The 18017-nt window shown below is 38.5% G+C and overlaps 1 protein-coding gene across 1 annotated transcript in view; it reads right to left on the reverse strand.

The window, feature by feature from the left end:
- FLT1 (fms related receptor tyrosine kinase 1) overlaps nucleotides 1-18017 on the reverse strand; it is a 172680-nt gene that overhangs the window by 140530 nt on the left and 14133 nt on the right. Inside the window, exons 2-3 of the mRNA XM_008536754.2 lie at nucleotides 4981-5077; nucleotides 4411-4637 (exon numbers count right to left, since the gene is read on the reverse strand). Of these exons, the coding sequence (XP_008534976.1) occupies nucleotides 4411-4637; nucleotides 4981-5077 (324 nt within the window). The remainder of the gene's footprint in view (nucleotides 1-4410; nucleotides 4638-4980; nucleotides 5078-18017) is intronic.

Consider the following 18017-nt stretch of genomic DNA (forward strand, 5'->3'; position numbering starts at 1 on the left):
TCCTTTACAGTCACAACTCATATATTACAATCGTAATTTCAATGAACGCTTCTAACTTTTAGAAAAGGCTGAGCTGGAGCCAATTTCTTGTGTATACCAGAGGGTCAGAAAAGAAGTGCAGAGGCATTCCTTTTTCTCTGCAAAGGAGACGAATACCACCTCAGCAGCCATAATGTTACTATTCATCTAGAAATCTTTTTGTTTTGTAATTAGCAAAGCATTAAGGAGTGCTTTACAATTTGTTTTTCTTTATGACCCAGAATTTTGTAGCTATAATTACTAGGCTTTCCATTCACTTTCACAAGAGCAATTCTTAAAAATGTATATGAGTAGTTTTCAGCTACTCTCATTCAACAGCCGTTTGTTGAGACCAAGCCAAGGGTGCATCAGGAGAAGATGCTGATGGTCTTCACATCAGTGTAGTTTAGTGAGACAAAGCTTTACTTGGCTCCGGGAGACCTGGAGAACATTGTTCTCCAGTACTTATATACTACAGTACTTATATATATTCCATAGTAATGTCCTATGAAACACAACTAATGTACTTCACAACATCCAGCTGCCCCTCCAGAATTCCGAGTGTCGCTTTGACTCCTCCCTTTCCCTCACCCACCTGATCCACACACTCTCCAAAGCTGCCTGACTCCCTCCAGCCCATCCATTTCTCTCCTTCCCCGCGGGTACCACAGTGACCTGGGCCGCCAGCTCTCCTGCCTCAGTGCACACAGCAGCCCCTACCTGGTCTTCCTGCCTCAGTCTTGCCCGCCCTGATCCCCCCCCCGCCACTGGGACTCTGAAGGGAAAAATCTGGCCACCTTACTGTGGTGCTAACACTTTTCCCTTGCTCCCCACGTAGGCTCCATGTGAAGCGGGTCTTAGATCCTTCACTGTAGAATGAAGAGAAGAATACTTCACAGGACCGTTGTGAGAATTAAATGGCAGAATGTAAACAAAACCATTTGTTTAAATGAAAAGAAACTACAAATGTTAGAAGTTATATTAAAGGAAATTTTAATTTACCAGACAATTCAGTATTTAAGTCAAGTAAAGTATAATTACTTGAGTAATTAAATTAATATAGTACATTATGTCAGAGGTTTGGTGGATTTATACAAGCTGTAATGATAAAGTGGTGATATTGATTTTTCTGTACACTGCATATCAGATGTTATGTCCAAACTAGTGCTCAGGTGGGAACTGTGCCTATTACACAGCAGGCAATCGATAATGTCTAAGTCATATTTATTTATAATCTACATGCTGGATTTGGTGTTATATAGATAAAGTTGTAGCCCTGTGTCTTTTTCTCGGAACCCTATCAGCTACAAATCTATGCCTTTTCAAAAGATGTGTCTAACAGTGTTTCTCATCTTTATAGAAAACCAAAATAAAATGCGAACACAGCTGTAGGTGCTTATCAGGGGCAAAAGTACTCCAAATAGAATAATGTGCTCTAAAGTAAATATTTAACAATCATAAACAAGTAATAACCAGTTAATATCTAGTGAGTAATCACAGCTGTGTATTAGGAACTGGTCGGAGTTTTGTTAATCCCAGAGACAATCTTGAGTCAGGGATGAGTTTTGTGCCCTGAATGAAATTAAACCTGTAATGTAGTAGGTATTCAATAAAAATGGAAGCATAAGACAAATTTTCTCAGAAAGAGAATAAAATAAGATGATAGGAAATGCGTAAAATGTAAGGATATTTGGAAAAGTTACATCTTTTAGAGAATTAGACATCACAGCTACCTTGGACTTCAGTACAGTGTGTTTATGAGACCAAAGTCACTTTGCCAGGAAAGAGACGAAATTGGTGTTATTATACAGAGTAGTAGAGTTACAGGCACATAGCAAGTGTCCCCTAAATCTTTGCTAATTAAATTAATTAACAAAGAGGCTTCAGGTGCTCTTCTATGGCTACTATTATTGCCTCACATATCTTCTAGTATTAGGGCTAATTAAAAATAGCAGTATCATTATAATATTTTTTCCCAATGAACTCATATAGTATTCACAGTACTTATATATATTCCATAGTAATGTCCTATGAAACACAACTAATACACTTCACAATCTTCCCCTCTCCAAAAACACGGTCTTTGAAATAGACAATTTCCTAATGTCCAACCAAATTGTGTGTTGGTAAGTTTTGAGACATGGGACTTGTAACTTTATGCTAATGTCTTTGGACTACTACAGAAGAGCAGACATGATAAATACATGACATAATGGCCACTACTTCCCCTCCCAATCTCATAACAGACATCAATAATCAAACATGGCATTCTTTCCCACTTAGCCTGGAATTAATCCTCAATGCCAATTTCAATATAGTATTCCACACAGCCTGTGTTAATTGCTTCATATATTCACTCAACAAATATTACTGAATTCTCACTATGTGCCAGGCACTGTACTAGGGAGGGACACTGCAGACAAAAGTAATTTAAACAGACATGGACCTTGCCCTCATGGGGCTTAGATTAACAAGTGATTTGACACCCCAAGTAATGGTTATTTGCCAGATCTACTCTGTTGTATAGTCAAAATGGAAATCATTCTAAATAGCTAAGTTTCCCTTCTGTTATAAAAGAGGATTGAAAAAGATGAGTTCCGCGCTCCCTACCTGCTGGCTCTATAAACCCATGAGATCTCTTGAATAGTGTAGGAGTTAAAGGTGAAAATAACTGAAAGTTATTTTCTAGAGAAAAAAAAGAGATGGTCTTCTTTTACTCATTAAAGTATTGGATTAGCAAATTAGACTCTGACAAACCCATAGGAGAAAGTTTTATGAGAATTTTAGTATGAATGAATTTTCCCCCACCCCTCAGAGAGACAGGAATAAAAAGTTTTCTTTCCTCTACAAGTGTCAGAAAGAACATAACCTACTATGTGGAACTCGAAAAAGAGAACAGATGACTGAGTACATAATTTTTTCCACCACTATCAAGTTTGCGTCTGCTTTCTCCCTAAGCTGCAAAAGTACCCCTCTGAAAGCTCCCCTTCTTCATTCTGCACCTTTTGCACCCTGCCTCATTTCCTGCTGCCACCCTTTCTTCCCTCCTGTAGAAGTGGGCTGACTTCGCCAAGCAAAGATCCTTGGCCTACTTCCTCCTCTTATTTTTAAGTGGGCTGATTGCATTCCTATGATGGCAACCAGCTGGAAAGTTGTTTCCTCCTTCAGTTATCTACCCCCCTGGGAAAGTGCAAAATGTAAAAAGAGTTTGGAGGAAGAGGGACAGAAGAGTGGCTCAGTCAAAATCAGGCTGATAGGAAGATGTCCCTGCCAACATCATACAACTGTTCTGCTGTCTCCTAAGACTAATCCTGAATCCGGATGATTACACATATTATGCTTGGGAAAAACATTGTCTAGTTGCCTTATTTCAAAAATTCAACAAGAATCCCCCCAAAACGTAATTCTATGGTACTGCCTCCAATACAAAGACCCACTTCTTTAACTCCCCAGGAGGGAGACCCACAATGTGTATTTAGGCTATTGATACTGATGGTTGGTTGTCTTGTTTTGTTTTTTAACTTGACTTTGTACCTGAGGTGCCTACTAATTTCATTTTCTGTTCTCTAGAGCCTCTTTTTCTTTTTAATCCCTCTCAACAGGTTTTGAAAATGGGCTACAAGTAATCAAGGCAGAAAAAAATGACAGGCCATCTTCCTTATTCTTCCTCAGGGATCCCTTCTATTGTCAGTTTATATTTCTTTAAGGATTTTGCATTTCTTCCCTCTCAATATTACTTCACTCGTTCATTCTCTAAGGTGGGAAAAATAGGACCATAAAAATTATTACCAAAAAATGACTCATTTTTACCTATTGCCCTTTCCACTATATAATGGCACATGCCAGCTCTTATATCATTCTAATACTTGCTTAATGAACATGAAATAATACATCATCAACTAGAACCAATTTTGTAACATTCAAGAGACATTAGAAACATTACATTTATGAATTTAGTAGAAAAAACAATATTTTACAATTCCAACATATAAGAGAATACAGTTGTGTTAAAGGCCAAAAAATCTTGTATTCTATTTTGGGCTTCTCAATAATTAAGAAATAGAACTAAAATCTTGTCTTTCATTTATTCATCCAACTATGTGCCAGATACTATTATAGGAACTATGGATACAGTGCTGAACAAAATAGACCAGAATCTCTCCCTTCAGAGAGCATACAATTGACTGACTGCTCCTTGAAAATTCTAGTTGAAATTGACACTCAAGAAACGCATTGAAAATGCATTCTAAAAGATTCCGCAACTAGGGTAGAATCTCTTCCCTGGCCCATTTCTTTCATACTCACTAGGAAAGCCCCCTTTCCAGTGGATCAGGGTGGATTTATGACCCACCACAAAGCTATAGCAAACAGAATTTAGAAAATGAGTCTTACCATTAATAAATATATAGATTCTAGACTCTGTTTTCTTCTTCTTTGAAGCAGGCATGGACAGATATTTGCAGCTGTAGAAGCCAGTGTGATTTGCCTGAGCCGTGGTCAAGGTCAAAGTGCTGCAGAACTGTTTGCCGTTCCTTCCACAGGCAGACTTACTTATGCTCAGCCTTTTGCTTTCCTTAGTCACCGTTTCAGGCAAAGACCAGGAATGGGCTGCTTCCCCCCTGCAATCACAGATAAGAAAAGAAAACAGAATTAGGGCTGGGGCCAGTTCCTAAGCATTCATTTCATTAGGAAGCTCTAATCTGAGGTCCTTTCTTAAGTGTAGTCATCTTCTTCTTTACAGAAAAGCAACACATTTAGAAAAGCTTTTAAACAACTCAGAATAAAGATGCAAAATGTTTGGGGCATCTGTTCCGTTCCCCCTTTGTGATTTCCCCCAGCAGATCACGAGAGACAGCTGAGGTCACTGCCTTTCTCCTCCAAGAGGAGACCTTCCCACTTGGCCAGGGAATGCTTTCCCTTAGGAAAGGCAACCAGATTATCCCCAAACCAACAGTCACTGACCTGCATTTCAGATACAGCGTCTGGCCTGCTTGCATGACGTGCTGGGTGCCTTTTAAACTCAGTTCAGGACCTTTTAATTTTGAACCTGAACTAGATCCTGGAAAACAAATTTTTGAAATGCATTATTTGCAAATTGCCCTCTCATCTTTTTTTTTCAAAAAAGGTGTATCTTTCCATAAAGGTAACTTTCATCTTTAACTTACTTGCATATACAAAAAGGTACATCTAATACACATTTCTCTTAATTCACAATTTTTTTCCAGCCCAAGCCTTGCTTACAAATATTATATATCCTATTATATCAAGTGGTCTAAATAATATCCAAAAGCCCATCATTTTAGAACATTAATAGATTCATACATGGTTCAAAATGCAACCATGTTAAGAATATATAGCAACATTGATAACTCTCAGTATTAAATCTCATACAAAATATATTTCTAATACTGAACTTTCTACCATTGTAAGTCATCTCGTCATTCAGGCCTGTCTGATCTGTTTTCTGAATACAAAGGATAGAAATTTTCTTGGGTTCTAGACATAACTCAGTCATTAGGTAAGCTATATTTTGGGCTAGTCATTTCTCTTTCTGAACTAGTTTCCTCATTTGGAAAACTAATTATAGAATCAAAATCAGTTTTAGAAGCCATTTGGTTTGTTTCACATCATCTCCAAGTTCCCTCTATAATGGAACAGAAAAAAGGGAACCATCCACTCCTACGTGACACTTGACAAGCATATGTCATGGGGATTGTTGTGAGACAATGAAATAAGCTGTTCAGCGGTGCTTTAAAGTCTATATATCTCCATGCAGCACAATAATATTATATATCCTAGTGACTAGTGATGTGACCCTGGCCAAGTCACCTCTCTCTCCAGATCTCAGTTCTCTCATCTGGAAAATGAGAGATTAGACTAGATGACTTTGGATCTCTGACTTTCCATTTCTGACATTCCCAGTCCCATGATTCTTTGAGCCTTTGGTTCAGGAGAGGTTGATCCTGTCCTGAAGCTCTCACTGACTAATCAGAATAAATAGCAATAAAGATCTCTCCTGCCTCCTTCTTCCCCCCATCCTCTGCTCTTCCTCCTCGGCCCCCCCCCCCCCCCCCCCGCCAATTCCTGTTGAGGCAGCTGCAATGCCAGGCCAAAGCAGGAGATCAGGGGCCCAGGATTAGCAGGGATAAGGGTTAAGGGAGGGAGGGAAGATATTCTTGGAAGGAGAAGAGTTAAGTATTTGGAGCCAATCTTAGAGAATATTTTTTCTGAAAGAAATAGGTTTATGCAGTGGAATTCAAGGTAGAAGATTGAGCTGAATGGTGCTCTAGGTTTTAACGTCAGCTCACAGATCTGTGAGATGAGATCTATGTGTCAATTCCACTTAAGTCTAGCAGTGCTCTCTAGTGTTTCTCTCGGGTCCTAAGATCTCAGAGAAAACTAGACTCACTTAAAAATCTGCATTGAAAGCTTAATTTCTCCATTTACTAACTGTATGGCCTTGGCATTAATTGCTGCTTCTTGGTATCCTCATGTGTAGAACTGGAAAACGCACGATCTGCCTCACAGATGTGGTGTGAGGATTTAGTGCTGTGTCCTCTAGGTGTGGGCATGATGTCTGATATGTGACAGATGCCCACTGTCCCTGACAGCAGAATCACTTCCTCCCACTTCTCTCAGAGAGTTTTTGCTGGGTGTGTAGTTGCAAAGATATTAAATTAACATTATCTGCTTTTCTAGTATTGCTGGAGATATAAATTAGTACTTTTAAGGTCACTTTTTTTTTTTTTTGAGGAAGATTAGCCCTGAGCTAACATCTGCTGCCAATCCTCCTCTTTTTGCTAAGGAAGACCAGCCCTGAGCTAACATCTGTGCCCATCTTCCTCTTTTTCATGTGGGACGCCTGCCACAGCATGGCTTGACAAGCAGTAGTTAGGTCCACACCCAGAATTCAAACCAATGAATCGCGGGCTGCCAAAGCCAAACGTGTGCACTTAACCACTGGGCCACCAGGCTGGCCCCATAAAGTAACTTCTATATACAGAAGGTCCTAGTATCAAATTATTACTAGAAAAAAATGGCTCAATATTGACTAATTTAAATGAAAATTACTGTTTCATATAGATGAATTGGTCTATCAAATAACCCCATAGAACAAGTCAACCCATTCAGGTACCTAGGGAAGAATTTTGTACTTAGCTCACCTTTATGAGTTTCCTGAGGCAACGTGTAGCTCAAAATCAGTGATCCATGGGAGCACGAGGTTTTTCTACAGCCACAGCTAGCAAGTGATAACACCTGCCCTGAAAAATTTCCAGGCCAGAATAGTTTCTGCCTTTTTCTATGGCATGGAACTCTAGGGATTTAATTGAGCAATTGTTCATGTGCTGGAAAAGATCCAGCAAAGCTTCCTGTGGAAAATTCTGGCATTCCTTGTAGGTATCTCTGTGGTTTGTGTGGAGGTAATGAGCTTTCTCATCCAGGAGAGGCCATGGGGAAGAAGCCTCCCTTTTCATATGAGGTGAATCCCACTGCCTGCTATTTTGGTTACCAAATTGTATGAATCTTTCTTTATCAGCACCCTAGAATACCAGTACTCCTGACCCTCATCAGAGAGAACCTTTGACTTCAAAGAACTACCCAAATCACAGCTGAGAGAAATGTTACATAGAGAAGATTCCTCAAAGGATGTGCCATCTGCACGTTCCTCTCTGCATTGGACATTCCATCCTCCAACTAAAAGATGACAACAAAAAGGAGTGGTTAAATAAGACCCTGAGAAAAAAATGGGGTTATTGGAAAGTTTAGGGGGAAAATGCTGAGAGAACATTTTGCTATATAATTTGTCTCCGCTGACATCAATGAATGTTGCACTTGGAATGAGGAAGTTAGATAAAAGTGGTTGATTAAAACAAAAAGAGAGGAGAAGTATAAGGAAATTGTATTTCCAAGTAACTGGCCACTTTGAGTACATCACCATTCTTCTCTTCATAAGAAACTAGAATCTCATAAAGATTAATGGAGGTGCCAAGACTACAGTTTAACAGGAAAACTAGTAAGGAAAAAGGAAAGTGAAATATTTATTCCTCAAATGCTTTGAAATTACATCAGGCCTTAAAACACTTCTTTGAAGCAGTTTAATGTCCATACACCTACTTGAGTAATGAAGATTTAACTAACATTTTTTGAGTATCTATTGCATGTCACACACTTTCTCGATCTCAATAGTAATATATATAAAGATATAAATATGTACACATCCATATACATGTACATCTTCACACCATGTGCAACTCAGCTTGCTCTTCTCACTAAGTAACTCAGAGTCACAATGCCCATTTAGAAACAATCCACAGGATACTTCATTGCCAAGGGTGGAGTGCTATAATTTAACAATGATTCCCCCATTGTGAAGCTCAGATGGGGATCAAAACTTTCCACTGTTTGTCATAGTAGCCCAGAAGTCTGGTTTAAAAGAATTATTGTCCTCTCAGGGAACTAGGTGGTCTGTGAACTACTGTTTTCATCAAAGTCAACTGCAAATATAATCATGAGGGGCAAAGAGATCTCCTTATATCAGGAAAATTATTATTTAAATAAAACAAAACAAAAAACTTGTGGCAGACCATGGAAATGGGCTTTATCACATGCTTCTTTATTAGAAAAACTGTACGATCAAGCAGTGTGGGCTAATAGCAGTGTGGTTTATCAAAAAACCAGTATGTGTACACGGACTTATGTGAACACTGACACTTTGTATTCTTCTTGTCTGAATATTTTACTCATTGTTTGTCTGTTCTGTATTATCTGGTAGCTATAAAGAGAATAGAACTTTAGGATTCTTTGACAAAAATCCCTTCTCTCCACATGCCAAACCTCTGGTAGAAAGCCCATGCGCAGACTGTTCTAAAATGCCACTCTCCATTCCCCACCTTCATTTCATGAGGCAAAGTGGAATGCTTTCTTTGACTTCAGTGGGAAAGTGAGTAAAATTCCAAGTAAAGTGTGACTTTATTTTGCAACAAAATCCAAAGCCCAAATGATTGAGGCTCTTTTTTCAAAGCTACCGTGCATGACACTAAAAGAGTGAGCTCCCACTATAGGTCATCATGAACGAGACAGCCCTGGCCATCACTTTGAAGACTGAAGGAAGACTCTTATGTAAAGTCTGACTAAAAGTATCTGTAGGAAACTGGTATTTGTATTGATCTAAGTAAAAACAGTGTCCTTACTACCTGTATACAACTTCAAGACAAGTTCCTCATTAGCTCCTCTTCCTTTCAGATGCTACTGCTTTGCCTCTACTTTATTGAAATCAAAGGGTTATTCTCTGTAAGAAAGGGGCCTTATTCAAATATAAATCATGAAACGCCTATGTTTTTTCACTTTTGATTTAGAATCATTAATGTCCCTAGCTCTGCTACTAGCTAGCTCTGTTATGGCCATGGGCTTGTCACTTTAAGCCTCAGATTCTTCATCTGCCAACAGAGGGGGCTGGACTTAGACTGTTACAATCTCTTCCAGCCTAAAAGTTCCATGATCCTGAGATCACAATAATTGATACCAATGTACAAGTTAGAAATCACATTTAAAAAATATTTATGGCTACTGAAAAGACAACCTAATTTCAAAATGGATGAAGGATCTGAATAGATATTTTCCCAAAGATTTATAAATGACCAATAAGCACATGAAAAGATGCTAGACATTAATTAGTCATCAGGAAAATGCAAATCAAAACCACAGTGAGATACCAATTTACGTCTACTAGGATAGCTCAGACCAAAAAGACAGACAATAACAAGTGTTGGTGAGGATGTGGAGAAATTGGAGCCCTCACATATTGCTGGTAGGATTGTAAAATGGTGCAATCACTTTGGAAAATAATATGGCACTTCCTCAAATGGTTAAACATACGACCTAGCAATTCCACTCCTAAGTATCTTCCCAGGTGAACTGAAAACACATGTCCACATAAAAACTTGTACACAAATGTCTATAGCAGCATCACTTAGAATAGCCAAAAAAGTAGAAACAACCCAAATATCCATCAATGATGAAGAGCTAAACAAAATGTAGTATATTAATACAATGGAATATTTGGCAATAAACAGGAATGAAGTACTGATCCATGCTACAACATGGCATGAACCTGTAGCATTGAAAACATGCTGGCACAGAACAAAGGCCATATGAGGACACGGCAAGAAGGCAGCTGTCTACAAGCCACAGAGAGAGGCCGCAAAAGAAACCAAACCTGCTGACACCTTGCGCTGGGACTTCTAGCTTCTAGAACTATGAGAAATAAACATCTGTTGTTCAAAAAACAAAAACATTACACTAAGTAAAAGGAGCCAGTCACAAGAGGCCACATATTTTATGATTCCATTTACATGAAATATCCGGAACAGGCAAATCCAGAGAGACAGAAAGTAGATTAGTGGTTGCTGGGGGCTGGGGGAGAGGGGAATGGAGAGGGGCTGATGATGGGCATGGGGTTTCTTTCGGGGGTGATGAAAAACGTTATAAAATTAGATCGTGGTAATGGTTGCACAACTCTGAGAGTATATTAAAAAACCACTGAATTATATCATTTAAAGTGGTGAGTTTTATGGTATGTGAATTTTATCTCAATAAAGCTGCTATGAAAAAAACCAACGTGACTAAAGTAATCACAGAGTTAAGTTGAAGCCCTAGAATATTGAGCTATTTTGAACATTGTTGCCACATATGACCCATCAGTGTTAGATTTTATACTAGTTGTTTTTCCAGCTAAAAGGTTTAGGATAGGCTGATTTTAGAGAAATAATTTTTCCTTAATGTTCAATAACATCACTATTTATATATTAAAAGTTTTATAAACATTGCAAAAAAAATCACTGTTCCCCCAAATTACAATATTTCAAATTTAATTTAATGCTCATTTAAAATCACTTCTAATTGCATGTTTCAAATTTTAACTACTTAAATTAGAATTTTAGCAAACTGAGTCACATTGAAAATTATGTCACTAGAGCTCTCTGAAGAAATCTATTGGTGTTTCCTTTTATATTAAAATCATTGATTTCTAATTTATTTGTTTTAACACATAGCTTTGTATACTAGATTTATGTCAAATGATATGCATCTGTCTTTGATTTTGCATACCATGTTTTCAATAGTACATAATCCTACATGATAAATGACCTCTTTATCTAAATATAAATCCCCAAGTATCATATTTCTAAAATTTGATTTTAAGACTGTGAGCTTTTGCCAAGGTTGTGTGAGGTTAATTGAACATAATTCATAATAAAAAAAGATATTCTTTCCTTAAGATGTAGGTTATTAAAAGCTTACGTCTCATAGACTAAATCTCATAGAATCTTTTTTGTTGGTGGCAAGGGTGGGAGAAAGGTTAAGAATGCAATTGCAGATGAACCAAATTTCTAGAATCCACCGAGATTTTTGTTTGACATGCTAATTCCTACAGGGCTCTCGTACTTAATAAAAAGTTAAATCTTGGTCTCAACCTCTGTGTCATGCCTGTGTTACAGAATTTATCAGATACTATGTAGTGTGCATTATAACTGAATGCACTGATTAGAACTGCCTTAAGTGAAGACTACACCACTAGCTAAACTTACAGGCACCATGCTCTGATGGAGGGCGTGATAATGTGCATTTTTCTCTCACTTCTAGCATGATGGAGAAAGATCAGAGGGTTCACATTCCATCTACCAACAGACTAAACTGAAGATGGGAAAGGTGTGGGAATTTGTATGGTAGCAGCATAACTTGAGCCCCACAATTAGCCATGATCTTAGTTTTTAAGATGTTATTTTTTTCTCCAAAACAGTTGGCCTTAAGTCAAGGAAGAACCTAAAGAAATGAAAGATGTTTCCATAAATACATGCACCTATACATACCTACCTACACGTGTGCGTACACTTTTCTCTCCGTGAAAACGTCAAGTTTGTCTTACGTGTGGTGGGGAGGTGGCTATAGAAATGAAGGAGGTTTTGAATGTGTATGTTTTAATTGCACTGTTCATTCTCTTAGACATAAGGAAAGCTCTTTCCAGGCTGGGATTTAGAAATTGACTTGTATTCGGCAATAGCATGAAGCTCTGCCTCACTGCTGACTAATCCCTTATAGAGATAAGATTATTTGCGACTTTAGATGGACACACAGGATATTTTAGATTAGGGTAATTGTGCTCGTGATCTCAGGATCCACAAAAGGCTGAATGTTTAGGTAGCTGCTGTCTGGTAACAATACATTTAATTTGTGGAAAGCTGCTGTCCCAGGAACCTGCTATTTCCCTTTACGTCTTTACATTCCATTGAACGCACTGTTTCACCACACAGACCCACAAAAGGAATTCACCGGCTTCTTGCTTTAGAGTTTTTGCTGTTCTAAGTAATTTCCAAATCATTAGACTTGAAATGTGAAGGCTCTGATCTCCGTGCCTTCATAGAAAATTTAAAATACTCATCTATATAAGTTTTATGTTTTGAATTCAGGTGTAAAAAACAGTGAAAAAAATGATTTAAATGTTTAATTTCAGCATTTAGCATTGGCACTACCCTATAGATATATTCATTTGATTATATCTCTACTATGATTTGTTTGTTTTAAAGCTGTCTTACAATTCACATTTTAATTGTTGCTCAACAAAACCCATAAATAGCTTTAGCAGCACATGGCACAGAGGACACCACACTATTAGCCACTGAAGTGGCTGATGTCTAAAATATTCAGAACTTGGACAGTCTTTGTTCCACCCATGCATGGGCTTTTGATTTGACTCATTTTCCCTTAAACTTTATAAAAGCCATTTAAAAGAAAAAATCTGTGTGGTTTAAGATGTTTACCAAGAGAAAAGTACTCTAATACCATCGACATTCCTACTGTCAATGTTTACGAGGGGGCATGTCTTCAGTGTACCTCTCTGAGCTTTTTACTCGACACTGCCTTCTCAGAGGGTCATGGTTTAACAGGGCACATTCATTTATCATTAGGCCTGTCACTAGGCTACCATCAGGAGCCTACCCTCCCAATGACCTGTACCCATGCACAGCTCCTTTTCATGTGACATCAGAGTTAATTAAGGTTGGTCAGTGAGAAATCTCCTGCCAACCAACAAGTTACCTTGTCCCAAAAAATGCTTTACTCCCATACCGCTGTTCTTTATTGAATAGGTTCAGAAACCACCTCCACAGAGCTGTCTAACAACCCGTCACTTCAATTTACCATACAATGTCATAGAAGTTATCTGAGCTGCCTGGAGCAAGGGTCAAGCTCTGGTTGACAGGGCACGAGACACAGCTCATAAAGTATTTGGCAGAAAAGCCTGTCACACCTTCATCTGGTCAGTTATACAAAGGGAGATGAACAGAACAAATGGTCTTCACACCCTAAAAATGCACAGAGGAAGGTTTTGTCCAGTAGGCAGGGCCTGGACACATGTTGGTTTCTCTCTCAATAGCAGGCAATACATTCCATTTTTGTATGTATTTACAGTGGGGACTATACTCCCCACTGGCCTATGTTGTTATCCAATGTTACTGTTCAGAGGACTGTGGGGAAACTGGACCTGATGTCCTCTTACATACAATGGATCATAGTCACCAGTAGTGTTAGTTTATGTCAATTCACAAGTTATTTCAGGCCAGAATATATTAATTTTCAGGTTAGCAACACCTGGAAAAGAGATTGCTCAGTAGAGGTACAATTTCAATAAAAACACACGCAATACATGCAGGATTAAATATACGACACTTGGCTTAACGGAAGTAATTGATTTTTGGTGGTGGTTGTTAATCTTTCATCAATTGATGCACCCTCTTTAGAATCATTTGCTATATAAGAATCAAGTATCAAGTCAGTGTGAGAATGCGTACAGCTGAAAGAGCATTTGGATAGAGTTGCATTATTAGGAATAGTACTAATACTAATAAAACGCTCAAACTGCTCTAAATTGTTTAGGATTACAAGTTTCAGTTCTGCCAAAGGTACCCTCCATATTCTTTTAAAATAAAAAATTATTAGTCTGGAAGCATAGTTCAGTATGTATGTGAGCCACAATTTAAAATCTAAAGTTTTCCCTATTTAACATGACATTTGGTTTACAATTTGGTCTACCACCAAATCCTTTACCAAATACTCTGTGTCCATTACTCTTCAATACCAAAGTTCCAGGCATCTCCGGAGACAATGACAGCAGCTCTCCAGATCTCATCTTCATGCTATTTACGTGGATCCCTGTGGGTTCCCTTAGGAAGAAAAGCACCACAGAAAAGATCTGGGAGATATTTTATCAGTTCAAGGTAGGAGCTTGCCATATGTTAAAGCATGAGAATGAGAACTTTTACATTTTAGTTTAGCCACTGCCTATAACCTGTCATGTAACATAGATAATCTTCAGATTCACACACAGTTCTTTCTGGAAAAAAATGAATACATCATGGAGCTGTATGTTGTGATGCTACTAAGTAATCATAAAAAAATGTATCATGCTGGGGGCTGGCCCCGTGGCCGAGTGGTTAAGTTCTCGCGCTCCGCTGCAGGCGGCCCAGTGTTTCGTCAGTTCGAATCCTGGGCGCGGACATGGCACTGCTCATCAGACCACGCTGAGGCAGCTTCCCACATACCACAACTAGAAGGACCCACAACGAAGAATGTACAACTATGTGCCGAGGGGCTTTGGGGAGAAAAAGGGGAAAAAAATAAAATCTTTAAAAAAAAAAAAAAAATGTATCATGCTGAAGTTTTAATTTTGAATTCAAAATAATTTCTTAAAATTTTTGTATAAAAAAAATGAAAAAGAAGAGGCCAGCCCCATGGCCTAGTGGTTAAGTTTGGCACACTCTGCTTCAGTGGCCCAGGTTTGGTTCCCGGACGCAGACCTACACCACTCATCACTGGCCATGCTGTGGCGGCAGCTCACATACAAAATAGAGGAAGACTGGCAAAGATGTTAGCTCAGGGTGAATCTTCCTAGGCAAAAAAAAACAAAAGAAGAAGAAGAAGAAAGGCTAGCAAGCAGATAGCAGACAGGCAAGCAAACATGCACCTTAACATGCTAGCTATTCATACAAGAAAAAGCAGAAAACATTATTATAGCTAACCCAATATTTGGTCTGTTCTTTTCATATATTCTTCAACCTTATAATCCATTACAAATAAAGACAAAGTATCATTTGCATATAAAAATAGAGGAGAAATAAAATGAGACTGGAAGGCTGAGTATGATGAAGTGCTTACATTAATTTTAAGCTTACTTTCTTACAGTTTATGAAGTCTAAACTCCATGGAAAACATTTTTCTGGAGTACTTTAGACTGTCTATAAAGAAGGTGCTTTATAAATTCACTCACTAAGAGGAAACTTGAGAGATCTCTGTCTTTGTAACCAATAATATATACAAACCCTCTGACCTTTGAGATTTAAATGGCCAAGAGTGTGCAATAAAGTTATCCATCATAAGGGAATTGAGTTTTTGAAAGCTATGTTAGCATATTTTCTAAGACTCATTAAACACTATTCTTGACCATTGTGTCTCTGTTGTCAAAGTCAGTTTCCTTCTAAATTAAACAATTTGACATACAATTGCTTTTCATTACACATGTTTTGGAGACTAATCCTGCTTAAACAATGGGATGGGCATGTTGACTGAACTGTTCTTTTTAATTCTGGGTTCCTTTAATTTTCATGTTTTCTTCAGACTCGCTTAATTTACATAGTAAATTAAGGAAATTAGGAAGCTGTGCCTTCCTAAGATTTTACGAACTTTAAAAGAATCTTATCTCAGATGAAATTAATGTTCTATAAATTTTGCTGAGAGTCAAGGGTCTGGAAGGGAAAGTAACCCATTAAAAGCAGTATGCTTCCACCCGAGTATCCCAATTTTTAAAGAAATAATTTACTGAATGTTTTTTAAAGTCATTTGTACCCCAAACCTGGAGAATGCTGGTTTTAATTCTCAGAGCTTTTTACTTATATACTTTCATTAATCTATCTAGAAATTTGTTTCCAGAATTAGGCTTTTTGATATCATCCAAAATATCACATCTCTGATGGGAGAAAAAAACAAAACACCAACTTCTGTTACCAGTTGGCTATCAGCCTAAGAGGCTTTAAAATAGATCATGAATCAGCTCATTCTGGAGGACAAGACTAAAACCACTAAGTAGAAGTAACATGAAACCAGAAGGAAGAACTCTGTAGAGCGGTAGTAAGGTCCCCAATACCAGAGCTGTCCCCACAAAGTTCAACCACCACCTCCCTGGATGGGGTTGATGCCCTGGGTGAAGGCTTGGACACCCATCCATGATTCCAGGAGTCTGGGAACTCTTTTCCCTCAGTTATCTATGTTTCTTATCTCCCTTTCACTGCCAGCCAACCCTGGGTTTTTCCCTACTGCATTCCCGATATGACCCCTTCCTCTCACCCCCTTCACCTTGCTGATTTCTCCAATCTTTAACCTCACCATTTATTCTTCTCTTTAGTATTTTAAACATATACTAAGAGAAGGATACAATAATAAACAAGACTGCTTTCTTTAAAGTGTTTATAACTTAAGCTGAACAACAAAGTTTATATAGATACATGCAGTTTTATACTTATAAATGACTTTTCATATAAATATAAAATTACATTATATTTGTGTGTTATCATGGGGAAGGACCAGATGCGGGGGAAGCTAACCCAGCCCAGAGAGTGAGGGACGTTTTCTCAGAAGAATAACGTTGAAGGTAAAACCTGAAGAATGAGTGCGTGTTTGCTCAAGGAAACACCAGGCTCTCTTTTTCTCTCCTTCAAAGGCTTCCAAAGCTTCAAACCCTCTAAAGGTCATCTTTACTTTTTAAACTTTGTTTTATTTTACCAACTGCCCTTAATTCTCTTGCTTCTACAACTCTGCTTCCTTTGACCTCTCTGCTGAGAGGAGAAAGCCCTATTATCTTCTTCCAGTGCTCTGGTTTGAGTTTTTTTTGTTTAGTGTGGGATTTATGTGACTTCACTAGCCATGGAAAAAAAGCCACAACAGAACATTCTCTAGAAGGTATGCCACCCAGGTCACATTGTGCTTTTTGAAGTTATATTTTGAAATCATGGAAGAGTTCTGGGATGGGGATGCAGCAATGAGGGGAATAAAACAAAAGAAAGTGATCAGATGTGATACATCAGCCAGGACTTAACTTGGCCTTCCTTTTCTCTCTTCTTCCTAGCCAACACTGTGGATGGTCCATAGCCAATAGGAAATAGTTTTCCCACTCAAATGTCCTTATCCCAGATGGTAAAAACAATGGCGGCAACAGTAAGCTTCCCTAGTATCTTTAGGCTGTGTTGGTGTACCTAGAAATTAAGGATCTCAATCAACTGTCTCTTCTGTGCTGTTTGTGCTAAACCTTGACCAGCTAAGAGTACTCCAGCAGAAGGGCTCATCTAAAGGGAAAATCTCTTGGGAACCATTTCTCTAGTGGCTGGGCAGCTTAGATCTTCATTCTGAATTCTGAGTCTAGAATCACCTCAGGAAAATATGGCCAGCTCAGCTAAGGACAAGAAAAGGGTCACTGGAACCAGAGGATGGCCCAAATGGAAGGAACAGAACATTACAGATGTGTAGGGAGAATTATTGCCAGCACTTAGACACATTTTAGCCAGCCTTCTCCACCCATGCTCACACACAGATTCTTAGAAATGAACCAGTGTGGAACCACAACTCCTACAAAAGCCTGTGAGACCCAGCGGAATGGCTAGGATACAGTTTCAGTCAGTTCAGCCAGCATTTATTGACTGAATACTATGTGGCAGGCACTGAACCGGAATCACAGCTGCAAAGATGGATCAAAACCAAGTTCTTCCTCTCAAAGAGCTTTCAGCCCTGAGCAGCCTCTTAGGACGTGAGTCATCTAGAAGTAGATTAGGTGAATACCAAGAAGCATAGAAGATTATCTACAGGCAACAAATAGAGATCACCTCAAGACTGTAGATCTTGTTTTTGAATAACACATTTTTGAGTATAGGGAGTCACATTCTGATTCACTTCTGTGCTGA

This window comes from Equus przewalskii, chromosome 16 (genome assembly GCF_037783145.1).
Source record: "Equus przewalskii isolate Varuska chromosome 16, EquPr2, whole genome shotgun sequence".
NCBI lineage: Eukaryota > Metazoa > Chordata > Mammalia > Perissodactyla > Equidae > Equus > Equus przewalskii.